At 48.4% G+C, this 22,397-nt stretch overlaps 1 protein-coding gene across 1 annotated transcript; it reads right to left on the minus strand.

Annotated features, from left to right (window-relative positions):
* Nucleotides 1–16,469: 16,469 nt before the first annotated feature.
* On the minus strand, nucleotides 16,470–18,419 carry CCDC185 (coiled-coil domain containing 185). The gene has a single exon (XM_036277768.1). The coding sequence runs from the start codon at nucleotides 18,417–18,419 to the stop codon at nucleotides 16,470–16,472; it is 1,950 nt and encodes a 649-aa protein (XP_036133661.1).
* Nucleotides 18,420–22,397: the final 3,978 nt, after the last annotated feature.

Genomic DNA, 22,397 nt, shown 5'->3' on the forward strand with positions numbered 1-22,397 from the left:
GAGAAAGCTGTGCTTCACGAGGCTGCATAGATCCTCTCCTGGGGAGAACAGTGTTGTTTCAGAAACTGAACTTAGAGGGTGTATCTGGATGGGGTATTTTGAGGAGTGAACGTCTTTTTTACATTTTTTTCCTTTATTGATTTTTAGAGAGAGAGGAAAGGAGAGGGAGAGAGAGAGAGAAACATCGATGCGAGAGAACATCGACTGGCTACCTCCTGCATGCCCCCCATGGGGATCGGGCCCACAACCTGGGCACGTGCCCTGACCGGGAATCAAACCGGCGACCTCTTGGTGCCTGAGTTAATACTCAACCACTGAGCCACACCGGCTGGGCGAGGAGGGGAAGTCTTGAAGATGGACTGCTCCAAGGAGGGAGGCTTGGCTACCAGCACCCACTTACCCCTATTCCTGTAGTAAAAAAGAATCCTAAATGTTCACTGGGCATGACACCCATGAATAAAATCTACAAATCCTTGCCCCCTTTGTAACTAGCTATGAGCTTTGCCCCAGTTCGAACCAGTGGTATAGACTGGAAATGTGAGCACATCTGTGGGATATTCCCATCATGCTGTAACATGTGCTGCTCCTGCTGTCGGGGCGATGGGAACTCCCTTCAACCCCTCCCAGGACTGGTGAACTCTCTTCAACCCCTCCCAGGACTGGTGAACTCCCTTCAACCCCTCCCAGGACTGGTGAACTCCCTTCAACCCCTCCCAGGACTGGTGAACTCCCTTCAACCCCTCCCAGGACTGGTGAACTCCCTTTAACCCTCCCAGGACTGGTGAACTCCCTTCAACCCCTCCCAGGACTGGTGAACTCCCTTCCACCCCTCCCAGGACTGGTGATGGGAACTCCCTTCAACCCCTCCCAGGACTGGTGAACTCCCTTCAACCCCTCCCAGGACCGCCAACAGCCTGCTGTGCTCCCAGCCAAACCCTGTTCATCCTGGAAGCTTGCATGAAACATTTCACCCCAGAACAAAGCAAACACATTGTATCCGGTGATGTCCAATATCCCTGCCAGCTCCCGGACACTGTGCTTCTCCATCCAGGGCTTAGCCAGCCCGCGGCGCAGCCCTCCGCTTGTCTTCCTCTGCAGCCTGTATTTGCCTTTCATCTTTTCCTTATCTCCTCTGCCTGATGGAACTCAAGTAAAGAGAAACTCAAACCCATCGCTCTTGCCGTTTGTGGGCAGCTTAGATCCACCCGTTTTGCAGCTGTTGGAGGAAATTCACTGGGGAAGAGTGAAGAGAGGACAGCAGAGTGAGGGGTAAAAGAGGATAAGGAGTCCTTGAAACACAGGCAGGGAGTGACCCGCTGCTCGCGGATGTGAGAGAGACTCTGGAAGGTGCTGGCGTTGGAGCTGAGTCTTAAGAAAAGCTTAGGAGTTCCCAAGACGTTATCTGTCTGCTGCATCGGCGACCTCTGTGCCTGGTTCTTTTTAAACATTTATTATTATTTTTATTAAGAGAGTTTTTTAAGAGTAGTTATAAGTTCACAGGAAAATTGAGGGGAAGGTACAGGGATTTCCCATCTTCCCCGTACCCCCACACATGCCTAGCCTCCCCCATTATCCATATCCCCCACTGGAGGGGAACATGTGTTACCACTGATGAACCTACACTGATACATCAGAGTCACCCAAAGTCCATAGTTTACCTTAGGGTTCACTCTCAGTGTTGTACATTCTATGGGTTTAGAAGGCTTGTTCTTTTCATCCTTCAACTCTCATTTCAAATGTCACCTCCTTGAGTCAAAGTGTCCATCAGTGGATGAATGGACAAACAAAATGTGCCGGGGGTGGGGGTGGGGGATGGGGAGGAGGGTGTCTAGTGGGGGAAAAGGAGAAAAATCTGTAACAAAAACAAATTAATAAAAATTGAAAAAACAAAAAAAAGTGCTATATCCATACAATGGAATATTATACAGCCTTGAAAAGGAAAGACATTCTGATACATGCTATAGCATGGATGAAACGTGAGGATGTTACACTAAGTGAAATAAGCCACTTACCAAAAGACAAATACTGTATGATTTCCCTCATGTGAGATTTCTAGATTGGTCAAATTCACAGGCAGGAAATACAATGGTGGTTGTTGGGGGTTGTGTGTGTGTGTGGGAAGAATAGGGAGTTCATGGATATGGAATTTAAGTGTGGGTTGATGGATATGTTCTGGAGATGGATGGTGGTGATGGTTGCACAACAATGTGAATGTACTCAATGCCCTGAACTGTTATGAACATTTTTCAATAATAAAAAAAATAAATACAAGTTATAACTGAAAAAAGTCACTCCTCAGAGAGGCCTTCCCTGGTCATCCGGTCTAAAGAAGGCTTCCCACCTCAGTTACTTGGTTACTCTCTGTTTCACTGCCTTCTTAATTTTCTGCGTATCACCCACCACCATCTGAAATTATTGCACTTGCTTCCTGTAAGCTCCATGAAGACAGAGCTCTTGTCTGTTCACACCTGTACTGTGTAGCTTGCCCCATGCCCGGCATGTACTGGGAGCTTAAGCATTATTTGGAGAAGGAGACCTTGAAAGCTCAATACATATGCCAACATTGTTATGCATGTCATGTGTCTTTTCTCAGTCTGAGAGGATTCCACGTAGTGAGGCTAGTTCAGGACCAAGGACCAAACGTGATCACTTTGTTGCTAAAGGCAGCCACAGTTTACTTGGGGCAGCCTTTCAAGAGTGACTGATGCAGACCTGAAGCTAAGCCAAGAAGCAGATTGATGAAGCTTCAGCAGGGCCGGGCCCCTTCAGGCTGCAACAGAAACATCAACTCAGAGTCATTTGGACAGTGAGGATGTGCATCGTCTCCCATGTAAAGAAGTCTTGAGGTAGGGGACTCCAGGGGTTGGTTAACTCAGTGGCTCAATCTGCCACCAAGGCCCCAGTTTCTTTCCATGCTTCTACTCCCCCCTTTTCCGCAAGTGAACTTTGTGCTGAGGTCAAGATGACTGCCGTGGGTCACAGCCAGATACAATGACACAGTGACTCCTATGGAAGAAGAGAAATGGTTCTTCCTGGTGTCTCTTTTGCGCAAGTGAAGGAATCTTGCACACACATCCCCACATAAGATTTCCCATCATCTGCCCTAGATCAGAAGTGAATGGCATGCTCATGTCTAAACCAGGCACAGGCAATGGGAAATGGGACCGTCATTACTGGCTTAGACTCATATAGACCCTTGGGAATGGAGATGTTCCCAGTCTTCCCCCAAGGCACATAGCAACCTGATGATAGATACATGAAGAAACATTTGGGACCTTGGAAGGGGGGAATGCCATTGGGAAGACAGCCAGTAGCGCCTACCTTGGGTGAAATTAGTGGTTCGAATCCATGTCACAGCATCTATCCTGGCATGGAGCTGGAAGCTTGGGTCACTCTCGGTGGGACTGACTAGGGAACACTATGGCAGACCCCAGACCCCTGTTTCTTTTCCACCGCTGATCTTAGCTTATTTGGGATCAAACTGGCAGCAAGGGGTTTAATGAAATGAGGCACACCTAGGAACTTGCCTCATCTTGGGATTTCCCAAATAAGAGACCATCACCTGTTCTTCATCCAGCATGGTGTGAGAGAAGGAGCATCAGGTTTGCATTTACGTGAGCCTGACTCCGGTTCTTATTCTGAAACCCATTCATTCTTTGATTCCCTGTGTACTTATTGAGCACCCCCTTTTGTGTGAGGCGTATACTAAAAACTGGGACATAAGAAATAACATGAAGTATCTGCTTCATGAAGTTTATTACCAAATTGGTGAAGACAGTCAACAAGCATATATTTTTAAAAAATTTTTCTTTATTGATATTAGAGAGAGAGAGAGGAAGGGAGAGAGAGATAGAAACATCGAAGAGAGAGAACATCGATGGGCCGCCTCCTGCATGCCCCCCAGTGAGGATCAGGCCCACAACCTGGGCATGTGCCCTGCCCGGGAATCGAACCGGCAACCTCTTGGGGTCAATACTCAACCACTGAGCCACACCGGCTGGGTAACAAGCATATTTTCTAAAGTTAATTTTATATCCTGATATGTCCTAAGGAGAAAATAGAATAATAGGAGAGAGTATTGGGGCCAATCCACTGCTTAAGTGAGGTGACCAGAGAAACTCCCTGAGACAGTGAGCGAGCTCAGTCACGTGACGGAAAAAGCTAGAAGGAAGATCTTGGGGAAGACTGTTCCAGGTAAAGCAAACTCTCTGAGGCATACACGAGAGTAGCATCCTTAAGCGATATCAAGTCAGCCTACAGCCTTGGAGTTTGGAGGGCAAGGGAGGAAATGGTCACGAAGAAGCAGGAAGATCTGCAGGCCTTGCACCACGTGGATGAGAAGTCAGCGTGAGGCTTTAGGCAGGGAGGGCATCGTGGTCTGATGTGTGCTTCTGAGCTCACTCCACACTATTGTAGGGGGGCGGGGAGGGGCGGCGAGAGTGGAGGCAGGGAGAGTCGGAAGGCCGCTGTAGTCAACTAGGCAAGAGATGATAGATTTTCCGCTGTGCAGACGGTGAGGAGTATTTGCATCCAAGGCCTGCGTTGGAGATAGAGCTCAAAGCCTTGCTAATGACTTGCCAAAGACCATGCGTGGAGGAGGGAGAGAGGTGAATTTGATCTTTGGCCCTGGGGTAGCACTAACTGGATGGGGAAGAGTGGGAGGAGGGGAGGAAGCATTTCGGTGGGGAGGTAAACATCGAGACTCGTGCTTTGGATATGCTACGTCATCTGCGTGGATTAGCCATCTAAGTGGAGGCCTAAGCAGGCAGTTCGGTGGAGTCCAGGATGCGGAGCTGTGGACAGAAATCGGCATGATCCGCTTATGGACAATATTTTAAATCTGGACGAGAGAGAAGGTAAAAGAGAAGAGAAGAGGTCCTAGACTCACTAGGTGTGTGGTTGGAGCATGTTATTTAGCTTTTCTGAGCTTGATTTTGAATTTAACTATAGTGAGCTTTGTAACGTCTTCCTTGCAGAGTTGTTATAAGAATTAAGTTGGTGCCCTGGCCAGTGTGGCTTGGTTGGCTGGAGCCTCGTCCTGTGCACTGGAAGTTCGTGGGTTCAATTCTGGTCAGGATGCATGCAGTGGGGTGTGGGGTGTGGCTGATCAATGTTTCTCTTTCTCTTCCTCCCTCTCTAAGATCAATTTTTAAAAAGGAAAAAAAAAATTAAGTTAGGTAATGTATATGAAAGCATCTGGTACAAGGCTTGGTAGAGTCTAAAGAAATGTTATTTTCTTCACTCTGAGTATCCTCATCCCATTCTGTTAGGTAATAAAGGTTTTTATGTGAGTCATTAAAATTGGATCTAGGCAAAGTAAGTGTCTAGGACTGGACATTCATTTTCCTGATTGATTGACTTCCAAAATGTGATTTTTGGATACTGGGGGGTGGATAAAGAAGACATATCATCATGCTATGCGAAGACAGCCCAGATTTCTCTGGACAGGAGGGGATTGGATGGGGGAGGGATGCAGGGGTAAGAGAGGAAGGAAAATGAGAAAAAAAACCAAAGTGTTTCAGGCAGCATATACTGGAATAAAGGTGGAAAAGCTCAAGATGTCAAACCTCAGTCCTTTGCAGAATGGGGGCACTGGGCAGAAATGGAGACACGGGGGTGGAGTTCAGGACGGCGACAGAAGAGCTGATGAGGTTGGTTTTCGCCAGGCCGAGTGTGGTGGGGCCCCCTGGGCAGCTATCAGACCGACAGCTAATGTCTGGGGAGTTTAGTGGTTCAGGAGAGGGGCTGGACCGAAAGCTAGAGATTTAGGGAGGCCTGCCTGGACATGATGGAAGCCTCCAGAAGGATGAGGTCATTGACAAAATCTATGGTGGCAGCCTTCTCCGGAGAGCTCTTTTATTGCTGTTTAATATTTCATGTGGTTGTTTGGCTTCCCTGTTTGATTGTAAACTTCTTAATTGCTTTTCCACTTTCTCAGAGGTGACTTGTTAAAGTGCCTCTCTCAACTTCAGTTTCCTCGATTCCAAAATGGGTCTATAACAGCAGCCATTCAGGTGGCTTGGAGGACCGCATGAGATCATCACTGGAGTGATTGGCAGGGTCCCCGGAGCACAGCGGGGACTCAATGAATATTGAATATTGCCTCAATGTGATTCCTTTGATTCAAAACCAAGAAGTGTTGTTGCATGTCTGATGGATGTATAAGCCCTTCTTGTTCACTTGAGATAGGTGACAGTGAGGAGGGGGTGCCGGTGAGGAGGGGGTGCCGAGAGGTTGAGGAGGGGGTGCCGAGAGGTTGAGGAGGGGGTTCTCTTCTCATCCCCCCTCCTGTCTAACTGAGGCCACTTACTGACTGACTGCCCCCACCCCAGTTTTTATGTGTCTTTCCTACCTAGGAGGGGAGTGGTAGATTGTTGCAGACTCACAACCTACATACGGCTCTAGCGTAAATACCTGGCTCTCCTGGCCCCCAGAGGCTGCCCAGCTATCACATGGGCATTGCCAGAGGGCTGGCGGGCCCCTGAGCAGAAGGGACAGGCAGCAGGAACTCATCTTTCCTGAAAGCCAGCAGCAGGCAGCCCAGGACGCCACGGACTCCCCACCTCCCCTGCTCCTTTGCTGAGGGTTGAGGTCATCCTGCCCCTCAGGAGACACCCAAGTTCCACTGACCATTGTGGCTTGTCTGTGCTCCAGAGAGGGAAGGTGCAGGAGAGTTTAATTAGGCACCTCTGAGTTTCCTGGTACCACGAGAGTGCCCTCGGGGTGTCTGATGTGTGAGTAGCTTGGGGCTGGTTCTGAATTATTTTTAGTACCAACAAAATCAGCTCCCTAGGGTCAAGTTCACTGAGCAGGGTCACAGGAATCTGGGGACACGGAACCCCGGTGCCTGGCATGAAGGGGGAGGAAGGTCTTCCCTTGACCTTCAGATTTTCCCTCCCAGAAGCCAAGAGGACAGAGGCAGGGTTTAATTAGGCATCTCCGAGTTTCCTGATGCCAGCAAGAGTATATCTGCTTTACCCCTTTCTCTCTCTCACCACGTACACTGCTATATGGTCAGGCGGATGCAACACTGTTGCCGAATCTACAGACCTCATCAGATTTCACCGCTTTCCTGATCAAGTCCGTTACAGCAAAACATATTCGCTTGTCCTGTCTCTCCAGTCTCCTTGAACTTCAAACAGTAATTCAGTTGTCTTTCTATTCACAAGACGGATATTGTTTTCGTAATCCGGGCCAGTTATTTTATAGAATGTTCCTTAATTTGGGTCTGTCTGATGTTACCTTTTGGTAACAGTCAGGTCATACGCTTTTATTTAGTACTTTTTGAGAGAGAGAGAGAGAGAGAGAGATAGAGAGAGAGAGAGAGAGAGAGAGAAATCAGTTTTTGTTTCTTATTTATGCATTCATTAGTTGATTCTTATATGTGCCCTGACCAGGGATCGAACCCACAACCTTGGTGTATCAAGATGATGCTCTAACCAACTGAGCTCCCCGGCCAGGGCTCAGGTCACATGCTTTAGGCTGTAGTCCCAGAGAAGCGGTGCTGTGTTCTCAGCGCGCTGCGTCAGGAGGCACATGCCCTCACTTTGCGTCAGGACCGGTGATGTTAGCTTTGATCCTTTGGTTAAAGTGGAACAAGCCACATTTCTCTCGCGTGGCTTCTTTTTCCCTTTTGTAGAGTTACTCTATCGTTAATGAGTGTCTTATGGTGAGGTTCTTTGAGATTATAAATATACTCCAAATTTCATGCACTGGTTTGAGCCCCCACCGGGGATTCTGGCCTGTATCTGTTACGATGAGGATGGTCCCCAAGGGCAGGTGGTCTACATCCATCGCTCCTCTCACGTGTATCTGTCGACTTTCTACTGGAAGGAAGGACTTTCTTGGTCCACCCTCATATCTGTATATGTGCGTGTGTGTGTGTGTGTGTGTGTGTGTTCATTTTCTCGTTTTTTTCTAGCAAAACTGTCAGCATAAAGTGAGTCATGTTCATTAAACAGCCGGAAGTCTTCCTGCCTGTGGGTGTCCTTCCTTGAGTTCTCCTGGAGAGGACGCGTGTTTGGGCCTGTCTGGTGAGCTGTGTCTGGCAGGAGGGTCGATCTGCAGGAACACAGGGTTCTAGTGTGTGTGTGAAGGGGGGTTTGCTGGCTCCTGACGAGGGGTGGGGGTGGGGACAGCAGGCAGGGCTGAAAGAACTGTCCTGCATTAGAAACTGTGAGTCTGAGGATGGGAACAGCAGGCCTGTGCCGCAGTGACAAAGCAGGACGCCCTTTGGGTACAGGGATGTTTACTCTACATGCTCTGGGCTGCAGTGGCAGTCTAAGGGGACAGGGACACTGGCAGCCACCCTCATGTGGGCTTTCAGAAAGACAATGGGAGGCCGAACATACCTCTGGGTCTTCCAGAGGCAACTTCGCAGGAATCTAACATCTTACGTGAGCAGATCAGGTGAAAAACCAATGAAAATGAATGAGGAATCTCATGCCAGACACTGGCGAGGTGGTGGGACATGGGTTCCAATCCATACAGCACTTTGGGCCCGGCAAGCCGTCCCTGGAAAATCACAATAGACGCAGCAGGGGTGCGGCTTGCTCCGATTCGGAGCTCGGTGCCAACCTGGCGAGCTGCTCCATCTGCCAGCCTCCCGTGCTTGTCAACACCATTTGGTCGTCTCCTGCTCGCTCATCGGTGCTTCCTGGGGAGTGAATGGCGGAGCACCAATCATTCTCCTCCTCAAGTAGCCCTGCAGGACCCAACTCTGAACTAGGCACATGCAGAGAGTGACGGATGCACCAGGAGGTTTGCGTGAAGGAGACCCAGTAAGAAGCGTCTTCACCAAATCTACCAATTAGCTCTCCAGGGAATAGTTCACCCCACCTCTCCCTTCACCGGAGGCCCGAACATTATTCTCTTTGGCATGTGAAGAAGTTACCCTAAAGAAAACTTACAATGGCATTAATTTATTACCGACTTCAAGATAACCCGGGCTCCCTAAATTACACGTCAGTTGTAGTTAAGTATCGCATCAAATCGAGCCCTGTGTCTCTCTTGAAGAATGAAGAAAGAGGGACTGTGTGAGTTAGCCTTCATTCGAAACGCTGGGTGCATTTCCCACTACAGGTGCCTTAGTAGTTTTCATTTGGAAGTTGCTGGTGGTGCAGGCTTTTCTACAATATGGTTTTGACGTCAAGCTTTTGAAAACATGCCAAGATTTACAATGCAGGCCAGTTATGCTCTATCAAATATTACTTCTCCAGTGGTTCTTGGGAAGCTTTAAAACAAGCCAAACTACACTCCTAGGGCACTGGATAGTGCCCCCAGGGCTTCAGACCCCTGCCCAGCCACCAGAGGGTACTTGATCTGGGTCTCTCTTTACGGGGGGGGGGGGGGAGGTGGCACAGTTGGTGGATCCGCTGCCCTTGGAAACTACGTGTGATGGCTGCTGACCCCCGCTGTGCAGAGGGCATCCCACCTGGGTCGGGACTCACATGGAGCTCCCAAGACAGCTGTCAGAGCCCTGTCCTGGCCAGCAGGTGTCTTCCCACGGAACTGTTACAATTCAATTTCAGTAAATATTTATTGGCAGCCAACAGGAGAGCAGATGCTCTCGTATGAGAGTTCAGGAAATACAGAACAGTACCTGCCTTCCCCAAACGGACAACCTACCTGGCCACCAACCAACATTTTGAGAGGAAAAATGGTTGAGGGCAAACAGAACCCGGGGCTGGGACCACCGGTTTGTGTTGGGACCTGGATCCTGTCACATGGGGTACGGGGCCTCGGGCCTGCGGCTTGACCTCTGATGTCTCGGAGCTTCTGCATCTTCATCCTGAATGGAGAAAGGGACTCTTATTGCAGAGGTGTCCTGTGCAGGTTCATAGCATGTTATCTGCCCCCAAATAAGAGCTCAGTGCACAGTAGCTGTGTTTGAGGGCCTCCAGCATCCTGGGTGCTTTGACCTACGTGGCCTCCCACCAACCCTATGAGTGGGGTGTTATTACACCCCATTTCCAGATGTGGAAGCCCAAGGCCAGAGAGGCGGGGCTTGCAGTTAATTAGCAGTGGGACTGCACTTGCCCAGCTGCGGGTCTGACACCATCTTCATCCTGGCGGGACTGGTCCTGTGGTGTCATGACCACGGAAGGAGAAGAGATATTCTGGCACCTCCTTTGCCAACACACCACCGGTGACAGTGATCCCTCACCTTTGCACAGTCCCTCCAGCTGTCCAAAGTGCTTTCACATCTCTCACTATCGATCCCCTGTGTTCCCAAGAGGACCCCTTCTTGTTCAACCTGCAAAAATCACTTCTGGCAGGACCTTTTGTGCCTGAAAGACTAAAACACCGCAGAATGAATGTTCTGGACAGTGTCTTCTTCAGCCCGGACCGGCTGGGGGGGTGGCTTTCTTCTGTTTTTATTTGTGGCTTCGCACAGCACCTCTTGCCCAGCACAGCCTGCTCCCAGCTGCTCCCTGCTTTATGTCAAACCAGGGCAGTGTTTCCTGTTTTCCTCACTACTTCTTTTTTAAATAATTTTTAAAAATATATTTGTATTGATTTTTTTTAGAGAGAGAGGGAGAGGTAGAAACATCGATGTGAGAGAGAAACATTGATTGGCTGCCTCCTGCACGCCCCCCACTGGGCATGGAGCCAGCAACCGGGACATGTGCCCTGACCAGGAATTGAACCGGGACCTCTCAGTCCCTGAGAGGATGCTCTACCCACTGAGCCACACTGGGTGGGCTTCCTCACTACTTTAAGTGCCCGAGACCCATCTTGGGACGCAGCACACGTCACATTGGTAGGATGCTTTGACGGACCTCTCCTTCCTATGTCCCTTGGAACGTGTGTGCGTGTGGGTGGTATAGTTGCTGCCTCCCCAGTTGCTGTCTAATGAATGAAGCTCAGTGAGCACTAATTGGTAAAGCACTGCAGAGGTCTGGCCGTTTGTGTTCATGGCTCCCTCCCAGAAACCCAAGCGCTGACCCTCCTCCGATCCCTTCTGCATCTCCTTCAATTTGGCTCTGGGGTGCTCCCATTTCTGCAGGTTGTATTCAATAGGCACGCTGTATTTCTTCTCTTTGAGCGAGGTTATTTTCTCAACCCTGAGCAAAACTAATTATTCGAGGAACACTTTGCAAACACAGCATTGTATGAAAACTATACAATTCAAAATCTATTTTAGAAGCTTTCAGGAAAAGCAGGAAATTTGGGGGAAGCTGCATTCTTTCCACGCTAAATGCTGTGCACCCCGCGATGGGGGTGGGGTGGTATGAGAAGGCTTTCCAAAAGCACTTTCAGAATGCTGTGGACTCAAGCAGCTTCGATCATAAAGGCAAGAATGGAAGGTCTGTTTCGCTGGTTCTGCGATTAGCAGGAAGCACAGTAAAGTAAGCAATTGAATTAGCATCTCAGGTCCTCCCCTTGTAGAGTTTAACATCTGACAGTCAGTACATGTGTCCTTAGCAGGAGTTCCAATGACAAGACAACACCAGTGTAGGCTGAACAGGACATATCTGGGGTGTGGCAGGTCCCCAAAGCAGCTTCGGAGCGAATGTCTTGAACTCTAAAGCCATCTACTGAATGAAACTCTATTTCTTGTGTTTTATAAAAACCTCTTGACTCCTGGTGGAGGGGCTATGAAGAAGGGGAACACTGATAGCAACCATAGCTCCCATTTCCAGAGCTTTCTGAGCCACAGATTTCATACATTATCTTGTTCACTTCACAGCAATTCACTGTGGCAAGCACTATTACTATACCCATTTCCTAGCAGAGGAGACTGAGTCTCACAGTGGCTCTGCCCCTTATGGATAGTCAGACAACTGGTGAATGGCAGAGTCAGAGTTTAAACCCAACATTGATGGACTCGACATCCCATGTTTTACCCATGACTGTGCTGCCTTCCTGTACCCCTTCCAGCCATGAGCCCCCCACCAAGGGAAACCACTGTCCTGGTTTCCACAGCTGTGATGCATCATGTCTGTATTTGTACTTTATGTAAATGGAATCATACAGTATGTGCTTTTTGGTCCTGGCTTCTTTTACCAAGTTTGATGAGGTTCACCCATTTTATTAGTATGGCTGTTGATCATTTGTACAGAACGCCATTGTATAACTGTGGCCCAATTTATTTATCCATTTTACCACTGATGGACATTGAATTGTTCTGGTTCTTCGCTATGGCCAAAAAGATCTCTATTGTGAATATATGAATTTTTCAGGTTGTTGATAAAACACTCTATGGGGACAATTACATCATCTGTGCGTAATGAGAGTTTTGAGGGTTTTTTTCCCCCCTATTTCAAACCTGTAACTTTTATTTTTGTTCCTGATTTTAAAAGCCTTCACTGTTTCATCATTAAAAAAAAAAAAAAAATTTGCTGTGGGTTTTTGGTAGACACCCCTTATCAGATTAAGGAAATCCCTTTCTATTCTGAGCCTGTTCAATTTTTTAAAAAAATATTAAATAGGTATTTTGAATTTCATCAAGTGTGTTTTGTTCATCTATTGAAATTACCACATTGTTTTGTTCTTTCAATATGCTAATGTAGTGAATGATAATTACAGATTTTTTGAAGTTAAGCTTTATATTCTTGGAATAAACCCAGCTTAGTCACAATGTGTTATCTCTTTAATAAAATGCAGGATTCATTTTGCTAATATTTGTGTAGGATTACTACTTTTATGTTCATAAATGAGGCTTTCCTATGGTTTTCTTGTATTACATTTTTTAAGTTTTAGTATCAAAGGTATAGTGGACAGAATACGTTTCTTTTTCTCAAATGATTTGCATAAGATTATATGTTCTATGAAATTTCGGTAGAATTTATCTGTAAAATCATCTGGCCTGGTGATTCTTCTTTTTTTTTTTATCTTCACCCAAGGACATTTTTGCATTTATCTTCAGATAGAGCAGGAGAGAGAGGGGGAGGAAGAGAAAGAGAAACATTCATGCGAGAGAGACACATCCACTGGCTGCCACCCACACAACCTCAACCGGGGCCAGGGACAAACTGCAACCGAGGTACGTGCCCTTAGTGGGAACCAAATCGAGGACTCTCTGGTCCACCAGCCCACGCTCTAACTGCTGCGCCTAACCGGCCAGGGCTGGCCTGGTGATTCTTTGTGGGAAAATTAAACAATTGATTCACGTGTTGTAAGGGCTATGAGTTATTTGGACTTTTATATTCTTTTTGAGTTGGTTATTTTTATTTATTTATTTTTAATCCTACTCGAGGATGCTCTAACCACTGAGCCAAACCGGCCAGGGCTTGAGTTGGTTATTTTTAAAGGAATGTGTTAATTTCTTCTAAGTTAATGCATCTGTATGCATTCTTTGGCTTATCGTTTTTAATAGTACACTCTTATCTTTCTAGTTTCTGCCGGATCTCTCATTATAACCCCTTCTTTTCAATATTATGTGTGTGTCTCTCTTTCTTGAACTCTGTTAGAAGCTTGCCAATTTTATTCATGTTTTGAATGAGCAACTTCTCATTTTTGTTGATCATGTTCATTACATTTTTGTTCTCTATTTCACTAATTTTTGCACTTACAGTTGTCTTTAAATTTATTTTGTTCTAAGTTGAGTGATGAGCTCATTTTCATCTTCTCATATTAATAAGTATTTAGGTCCACATTCCTCTTACATTGTCTTCTTCACTGCTGTGAGCCTTGGTGTATTGTATTTTATTATTGTCTAGTTCCAAATATAAATTTTTCTTATTATTTGAATCTACAAAGATGTTAAAAGCACACCCCACATGAATCTAACTCTTCCTCTTGATATAATAATGCAACTTTAGGGAAGTTACCTTACAAAGTGAGAATTTAAAGTTTTAAGCATGAATTTTTGAGTTCTAATTTAATTGCTTTGTGGTTAGAAAAATTGGTCCATATGATAATGGAAATTTGAAAAATTTGACCCTTCTTCCATGGCCTATTCCTTGGTCAGTTTTTATAAACATCCCATTGTTATTTGGAATCTATGTATGCCCTATAAATCAAACTTGCTAACTGAATTTTTGTACTTTTACTAATTTTTGTCCTATTAATAAGATACCTCAAACATCTCTCTCTGATGATAAGTTTAATTTCTCTGTGTGTTCTATCAATTTCAATTTGCATATATATGACATTTTAAGAATTGTTTTATCTTCCAGATGAATCAAACATTTTAACAGCGACCCTAATGCTTTTATGTAATATAATGCTTTTATGTATTAAAGCCTCCTTTTTGTGAAAGCAGAAAGTGTATCTCTTGGAGCAAAGAGCAAAGAACATTGGTAGGGTAAAGGCATGGGATATGGGTATGAGGTCAAAACATCCTGCTCGGAGGTTTTACTTTGACCATATATGGACTACCATGTTGAGCATGGGTCTGAAGAACCCTAAGACAGTGACCTTGGCCTCAAGTAACATACAGCCCAGCTTGGAAGCCGAGGCACGGATTTCAAAACGGATAGGCCATACATAACAGCAACTGCCAAGTCAGAGAAGGGTGATGTCGCGATGGGACAGCCAGGGAGGCCCCGCATTTTACAGAAAAAAGGTGAACTAAGCTCAGAAAAACCGGACTTGGATCTGATGGAGGCATGGAGATAAGGAGAATGGACTTGACACGGATGGAAAGGTCCATGGAATAAAACCCGCAGTTTAACGGTGGGCGTGCATTCGGTTCTGGGCAGTATGTCAAACACCTTACATTATTTTAACCACTCCTCACATCACCCCTTTGAAACATGAATTATATTTCCACTTTACAGACGAGGCACCTGAGGCTCATGACTTGCCTCATCTGTAAGGTGCGGAAGCTAACGTCCCCAAAGTCACATAACTGTATCGAGAGGAGGAGTTAGGTTCACGCGAGGTCTTAGGCCCGCTCCTGGAATGCTGGGGACGCCCATGGCGTTCAGCTCGAACTTGAGCGATGAGAAGAGAGTAAGATTGGAAGCTGAGATGAGAAGTGTGAGCCTTTCCCCTTTTAAGCAAAGCAGTGAGGGCCCGAGTAAGCCTCCTGGGGACAGCAGTTGGAGGGGACCTGGGGACAGTGGTTGCAGGGGACCTGGGGACAGCAGTTGGAGGGGACCTGGGGCAGGGGAAGAACACAGAACAGGGGAGCGGGCCCGTTCCTGTAATAGAAGACTCACACTGACCTCTGAACAAAATCCCTCGCCAGGTTACCTTTCATGTCATTTCAAAAACACTAATATGACAAAAATCTTCTACTGGGGCTTATTCTACGTCTCTCTTTTAAAGATAAATGTTACAATAAGGACTCTAAAAGAAAATCTTTAAAAATGTTTGATGGAGACTTTGAAACGTGATGGGTTAAATTCTACTTGGCTTCTGACCCCTTTATTGAAAGCGCCATGGTCCTGAATCATGCTTAGTCACTCATTCAGAGCTGGGTTAATTAGACACAATGTGGGCAGACAGAATGACATCATGTACCTCCAGCAAAAGAAACAGAGGAGAAAGAGGGGGAAATAGAAAGATTCCAATTTTTTTTCCCCCAAAAGACTGGATAGTACTAATCAAAGTTGGGTGTGGGGGGAGATTGTGGTGAGCTCTGGTGGGGGCATCAACGGCAGTGTTGAAGGAATTGTAAACATTTTGTGCCCGAGCAGGGAGGGAAGACCAAAGAAGCTTACTATAGACAGCCGGTTCCAAAAATACTTCACAGAACACCAATTCCATGGAATGATCAGAGAAAAAACCCCACATGAGTTCCATGATTTGGAGCCTTTACAATTTTCATGTGTAGCCCTGGCTGGTTTGGCTCAGCAGTTGGAGCGTCGGCCCACGGACCAGACAGGCCGGGATTCGGTTCCCGCTAAGGGCATGCAGCTCGGTTGCAGTTTGTCCCCGGCCCTGATTGGGGTCATGTGGGTGGCAACCACTCGATGTGTCTCTCTTGCATGGATGTTTCTCTCTCTCTCTTCCTCCCTCTCTCCCTCCTGCTCTATTGGAAGAAAAATGCAAATATGTCCTCGGGTGAGGATAAAAAAAATTTTTTTTCATGTGTATTATAAACTCCTAAGAGGGGATGCAGTATGCAAGGTTCCTGTTTGCTTACAGACCCCTCTTCCCCCTACACACATGCTTCCCCCTCCCCTTGGGGATTTCTTCCGCCTAGTATTTCTTACTTCACCCTTCCATAAATTCCGGGAGAGGTAGCACGTAACCCAGAATTTCTCCTACTGTCTAGATTTCCTCTGTTTTCTCCGAGATGTGCCTGATGAATGCTTCTAAGATTACTTGAGAACTAAATGAATATCTTCTACTTAAATAAAAACTTACAAGGGCCAAGTGATTTTCTTAAAATCCCCAAACTTCGATTCCCAAGTTTCTCAGCTATCCAAATGAATCAATAAAGTAGTTCATGAGAGGAAATTGCAGCTATTTTATACATTTTAAAAAATCAACGCTCACGTATAATCAGATTATAAAATGAATCACATGGCCACATCTCCTCCTAGCCGCCTGGGCTGTAAGGGCTCCAGTGCTCAGTAGCCCCCTCTGGGCGGAGCAGCGGGGGGCTGGGTCTCCCCTGCCCCCCGATCAAAGAAGCCGTTGGCAGGCGCTTTCAGGGTGTCTCTCCTGCAGGCCCTGGAGATCTTCTGGAATTCCTCGAAAGCGGCCTCTTTCTCCTGGGAGATCTGCTCCATCCTCTGCTCCTTTTTCCTAATGGCTTCCTTGATGCCCTCGATGTGGCACTTTTCCTCCTTCTCGGCTTTCAGCTTCAGGATGTGATGGTTCTTCTCCCGGAGGATGTTGAGCTCTCGAATGTGCTGCACTTTGTCGCTGATGTGCTTGTGCGCTTTGGCCCTGGCCTGCTGGATCTTGTGGTCCTCCAGCTGCACCAGCAGCCGCTTGCGCACCTTCCGCTGCTCCTCCAGTTCTTCCGCGCGCAGCTTGACCTGCTGGTACTGCTCCTCCTCCTTCCGGGCCCTGTCCCTCAGCTCTCGGTGACGCTCCTTCATCAGGCCCCTGTGGATCTCTTGGGACCGCTGGGAGCTCTGTTCCAAGGACAGCTTCCGGAGGAGCTCCTCGGCCTTGGCCTGGCAGTCCATGAGCACCTTCCGGGCCTGGTAATTGACTAGGGAGCTGAGATTGGCTTCCTGGACCTTCTTCTGGCTCTCGGTGCTGTGCGGCTGCTTCTTGTGACAGGTGTGCTCCAGCCTCTCCTGCAGCTCCAGGCTCTCCTGCAGCTCCAGGCTGCTGTGTTTCCGCCGCTCGGGAAGCGTCTTCTGCTCTTGCTCCTGCTCCTGCTCCTGCACCTGCTCCGGCAGGCACTGCACCTGGCTCTGCTTCCTGAGCTTGGCCTCGGGGCGGGCCTTCGCCTGCTTGTCCTGGCGCTGGGTCTTCTGGTCCTCCGACTGCGCCTTCCACTGGTTGTCCTGCTGGATCATGTTCTTGGCGTGGCTGACCCACTGCTGCGGGACACGCTGCTCCCGGCTCAGGCGAACCTTGCGCTGCTCCTTCTCCCGTTGCCATTGGGCCCGGTTCTGTTGCAGCAGCAGCTTGCGTTCCCTCTCCAGGGTCATCTGGACCTTGTGGTCCGAGCGCTTGAGCTCCTCCCAGGCGGCCGCCGCCTGCTGCTGCAGCTCCCGCATCCTCTGCGCCTTTTTGAGCCTGGTCAGCACCAGGGCCACGATCTTCTGGTCCCGGGAGGATATGACTGCCTCTTCCAGTTTGTTCTTGAGGATCTGGGTGTGCTTGCTCTTCATCTCCTTGCTGGAGACTGCAGGCTGGAAGTACTGGCTGGCTAATGACTCCACCCGATCGCCACTGTCCCTCTTTGGGGTGTACACACACGCAGACAGCATCCTGAACTCTTGGGAGGGTGCAGAAGACTTCTCCGAGGGAAGTGAGGAAAGGGACCAGCGATCTAGACCTCCGTGGACGGGCACTGCCCATGGGTCTCCACTCTGCCCCTCTTCTGTCCCGAAAGTTCCACTTAGGGGAGTGTAAGCGCCCTCAGGGTACGGTGGGGGTGAATCTCCCTGGGCTGGAGGGTAGTGCTGGTGGGGCGGGGGCTGCTGGGGTAACAGCTGGGACGGGTGCGGCCAGGCCGGGTTGTGCTGGCTGCCCCCCAGCGGTTGGGGCTGGGTCCTTGGCTCCCCCCAGGCATCTTTCAGGAGCCAGCTGCGGGGCCTGTGCTTCCTGGCGCTGTCTGGGGGCCTCCGGGCCACATCACTCAGGCTGCGACTTTCCCGCGGGGAGTCAGGGGACCGGTGGCAGCGAGGTCTCGGGGTAGGCGAGCAGTGTGGGGGCGTCCAGGGAGCCGTGGCCTCGTTCCCCTCGCCCAGAGTCCCGGCCCAGGAGCCCCGCGCCAGCTGGGTCTGGGGCCGGGGCCTGCGCAGCCGAGCCGAGGACGCGCGCTCTCCGCTGGGCAGCGGGGGCTCCCAGAGGTCAGGGTAAGGCCAGGCAGAGTGGCGGCCGAAGCCCTCCATCCTCCCTCCCTGCGTGCCCGGCGTCTGAACCAGGGTCCCAGAGCCTCCAGGGGGCGCTGCTGAGACCCGCTCGGCCCTGTGATCCCCGTGGTCCGGGCGCTTGTGACGATCAGGCCACTTCACAATGCTCCTGGTGCCAGCTGATCCCCCAGCTTTTGACCATCGCCCACCCCAGCCTCCCTAGAACCTCATACCTCGAGGCGGGGAATGGGGGGCAGGAGGCTGAGGGAGGGCTCAGGGGATAAGGAAGCTGTAGGAAACCAGGGGTGATCCTTAAAGCCGAGGGTGCGAAGTGAATTAACTCCAGTATTTCAGGCAGGGATTTCATCTCGCATCTGTACCCCTTAAAATAGCAGGCTTCTAAAAGAACCTGGGTGAAGGCATCACCTCCAGAATGGAAGGTGGGGGGAAGGGTCCAGGTGCAGCGGCAGGGAGAGAATGGGGTGAGGAGTCCTCTGAGTCATCCTTAGGCAACCTTAGGGTCGCCTTCCCTACCTCTGTGCACCTCTACAGAGTATGCAAATTGAGCGACTGTGAAGCGCAGTAATATGATGCACCACACGTTCCAGTCCGAAGTCGGTTTTGTTTACTCTGTTAAACTTTAGAACAGGAAAAGACTAGTTGGTTTTACCCCTAATAGGACAATTACTGCTTTTGTCAAAATGTGAATATCAAGTGTACCCTTCTGAAGCAGCATCAGTGAACATGGTGCTGAAACCGTATTTATTGCTTTTTGTCCCTCCCCCCCGCCCCCAATTTGGTGGGATTATTTTCTGGTTGAGGTACTCTGGGCTGATGGGAAAAGCATTCGATCTGAATCTCCTCTGTCACTTTCCACTGTGTGGTCTGGGGCAAGCCACCTGACGTTCCTGGGGAAGTGGAATGGAGGAAGAGCTGGGATAACGGCAGCCCGGTGGGACTGTCCCCAGGGCCAGATGAAACTATGTCTCAAGAGTTTAGCAGCTTCATGCATTTAACAAATATTATTTTGGTGTTCTGCTTAGCTTCAGTTAAAAACTGTAAGACTTGCCCTGGCTGGCTGGCTTGCTTAGTGGTTAGAGCATCAGCCCTGGGACCTAAGGGATGAGGGTTCGGTTCCCGCCAAGGGGACGAACCTTGGTTGCAGGTCATGCGGGAGACAGGCAACCAGTTGATGTTCTCTCCCTCCCTCCCTTCCACTCTATCTAAAAAAATCAATGAAAAAGTATTTGCCAGTGAGCCTTAACAATACCAACCAAAAATTGTAAGACTTAACATATGGGATACAAGTGTTTCTACAGATTCCTAGCTTAAGAAAAAGAAGACTGGAATTAAGGTAATCCTAAAATATTTCAGGTAAAGAGAGGCATGCTGAGGGAGGGCCATTCCCACATCTGTCATGTTGGTCCTGCAGATCTGGGCTCAGTCATGTTCCTTCTCTGGGTACAATGAGGAAACAGTTCTGGAGGACTAAACAGGGGCATTCCTTAAAGAAGAAAAATGGGTACTTCCTCGCCCCAGTCACCCTTACTCACACCTCCTTAGAGTTGCACAGTAACCCCAGCTAGACAGGAGCAGAACTGACAACATTTCTTTAGGACGATCTGAGACTGGCCCTGTTAACTGATTTCCCCTGAGGTCACGGGGCCAGCGGCAGGAGTTTTGACTTCACGTTCCCTTCCTTTCCATGACCTCGTGCTGCCTCTCAGGAAAGTACCTTGAAATCCACTATGTAGACAGTGAAGGGTGAATAAAAGTCTTAAAACCAAAAAAAGTGACCCGGTTGGTCAACATTCTGGAAAGCTCGCCCTGGCCGCAGTGTGGGGATACACTGGGGGCGAAGGGGAGGGAAATTGGAGACAGTGGGCCCGTTAGGAGGTTGGCTCAGTCATCTGGGGGAGCCAGCAGGACAGCGGCAGGGGCACAGGAAGGGTGATTCAAGGGACAGTTCAAAGATAAAGGGACCATGACCTGAGGGCGAATATGATCTGGAGAAAGAGGGTTTCTAACCTGGGTGCCAGGGCAGAAGGTGAGTAGCCGTGACAAGAGGCCTCAATCCGAGAGACATTAAAACAGTGATCTTGGAAATCAGGTAAGAGAATCTGTAATGACAAGCAAGCCCTTCACAGAGCGGCACACAGAATGTCTGGAAGACATTGACAAACTGGGAAGAGTCCCTTTTCCTCTGAGGGACCTGGCGGGGAGGCTCCAGGTGAGCAGGCACGGTCCTCCCCACCTGCATCCTTAGCGTCTGATTAAGACCCCTGGGAGGATGACAAGCTGGGAGGCCACCATCAGCGCTTCCAGGAGGCAGATGAAAGAGATGTTTTGCAAACGTTAAGCTGCCAAGCAGTCCCTTGATACTAAGAACAGTCAGCAGGCTTTTTATGTGGCAGAAAAATCCTCAGTGTACTCCCCTGGAGGCCGCAGAGTTTGGGCCTCCTGCCGAATGAAGGCCTGGGTCTCTCTCTTCGTTTGCTGGAGACCTGGAGACTATGGCAAACTGTGCCCTGCTTCCGCAATTCGAATTAACCTACGGAATGGAAAGTGCTCGGGGCCCTGTCAGTTACTGTTGTGACTTCAGTTCCATCTCTTAGAGCTGCTAGTTCTTGGATGGGTCAGAGAGCTACTCTGTCCAACACAGCAGTCAGCGGCCACGGGTGGGGATGAGTTCTTGCACGAAGTTCCGATTGACATGTGCTGCAAGTATAAAGCACACGCTGAATTTCAAACACGATGGGAAAAAAGTAAAGTATCTCAACGCATTTTTTTTAGATAAAGTGAAAGGGAAGGAGAAAGGGAGGGAGAGAAGCAACGATTGGTTGCCTCCTTGAACTTGCAACTGAGTCCGTACCTTTGGGAATCAAATCCTCAACTCTCTGGTCCACAGGTTGACACTCTAACTGCTGAGTCAAACCGGCCAGGGCTCAATGCATTTTTTTATATTGCTTACTTGTTGAGATGGTATTTTGAGCACAATGGACTAAATAAAATGTATTATCAAAATTAATTTCACATGTTAATTGTTTTATGTTATTTTTAAAAAATGTTTTTTCTTTATTGATGTTAGAGAGAGAGAGGAAGGGAGAGGGAGAGAGAGATAGAAACATCGATGAGAAAGAACATCGATTGGCCACCTCCTGCATGCCCCCAACTGGGGATCGGACCCACAACCTGGGCATGTGTCCTGACTGGGAATCAAACCAGTGACCACTTGGTGCTTGGGTCGACGCTCAACCACTGAGCCACACTGGCCCGACATGTGTTCATTGTTTTAATGGGACTACTGGTAAACTTAGTCATGTGTGTTGCATATGTCACAGTGTATTTCCATTGGGTAGCACTGCTGTAGGTAATTGAGTGTCCCCAGTATTCACATGTTAGTGACAGCTTTCCACACCTAGGTGATTTTTATTTCATGGAAGTGTATTGCTCTGACATCACTCTTTTCTAAGAAGATAATATTTGGGTCAAAAGGCTTTTCTCTCTCTCAATGGCTAGATGATAGGGTAAATTATTAATTTTTGAAATTCAGCTCTGCAGTACAGTTTCACAGGAAGTCAGTTCTCTTGCACCTCACCTCCACTTTTTCCTTGCTACACAGGATGCTCCTAAGGAACTGTCTGAGAAGACAGAATAGGGCCCCTCTCTGCAAGTGCCTGTGAGATCCTGGCTGGTTTGGCTCAGCGGTGAGAGCGTCGGCCTGCGGACTGAATGGTTGCAGGTTCAATTCCTAGTCAAGAGCATGTACCTTGGGTTGCAGGCTCGATCCCCAACCCTTGTTGGGGTCGTGCGGGAGGCAACTAATCGATGTGAGAGGGGGACATGGATGTTTTCCTTTCTCTCTCTTTCTTCTGCCCTTTCACTCTATCAAAATTAATCAATGGAAAAATATCCTGGGTGAGGATTAACAAAAAAATAAAAATAAAATAAAAATAATAAAGAGCAGACCCACAAAACAGTAAAAAAAATATATACATATATCATGTAAACACCCAG

This window comes from Molossus molossus, unplaced genomic scaffold, assembly GCF_014108415.1.
Source record: "Molossus molossus isolate mMolMol1 unplaced genomic scaffold, mMolMol1.p scaffold_m16_p_23, whole genome shotgun sequence".
NCBI classification, from domain to species: Eukaryota; Metazoa; Chordata; class Mammalia; order Chiroptera; family Molossidae; genus Molossus; species Molossus molossus.

Excerpts from the sequence above, each read along its gene's own strand:
- CCDC185 (XM_036277768.1), bottom strand. The coding sequence starts at position 18,419 with ATGGAGGGCTTCGGCCGCCACTCTGCCTGGCCTTACCCTGACCTCTGG.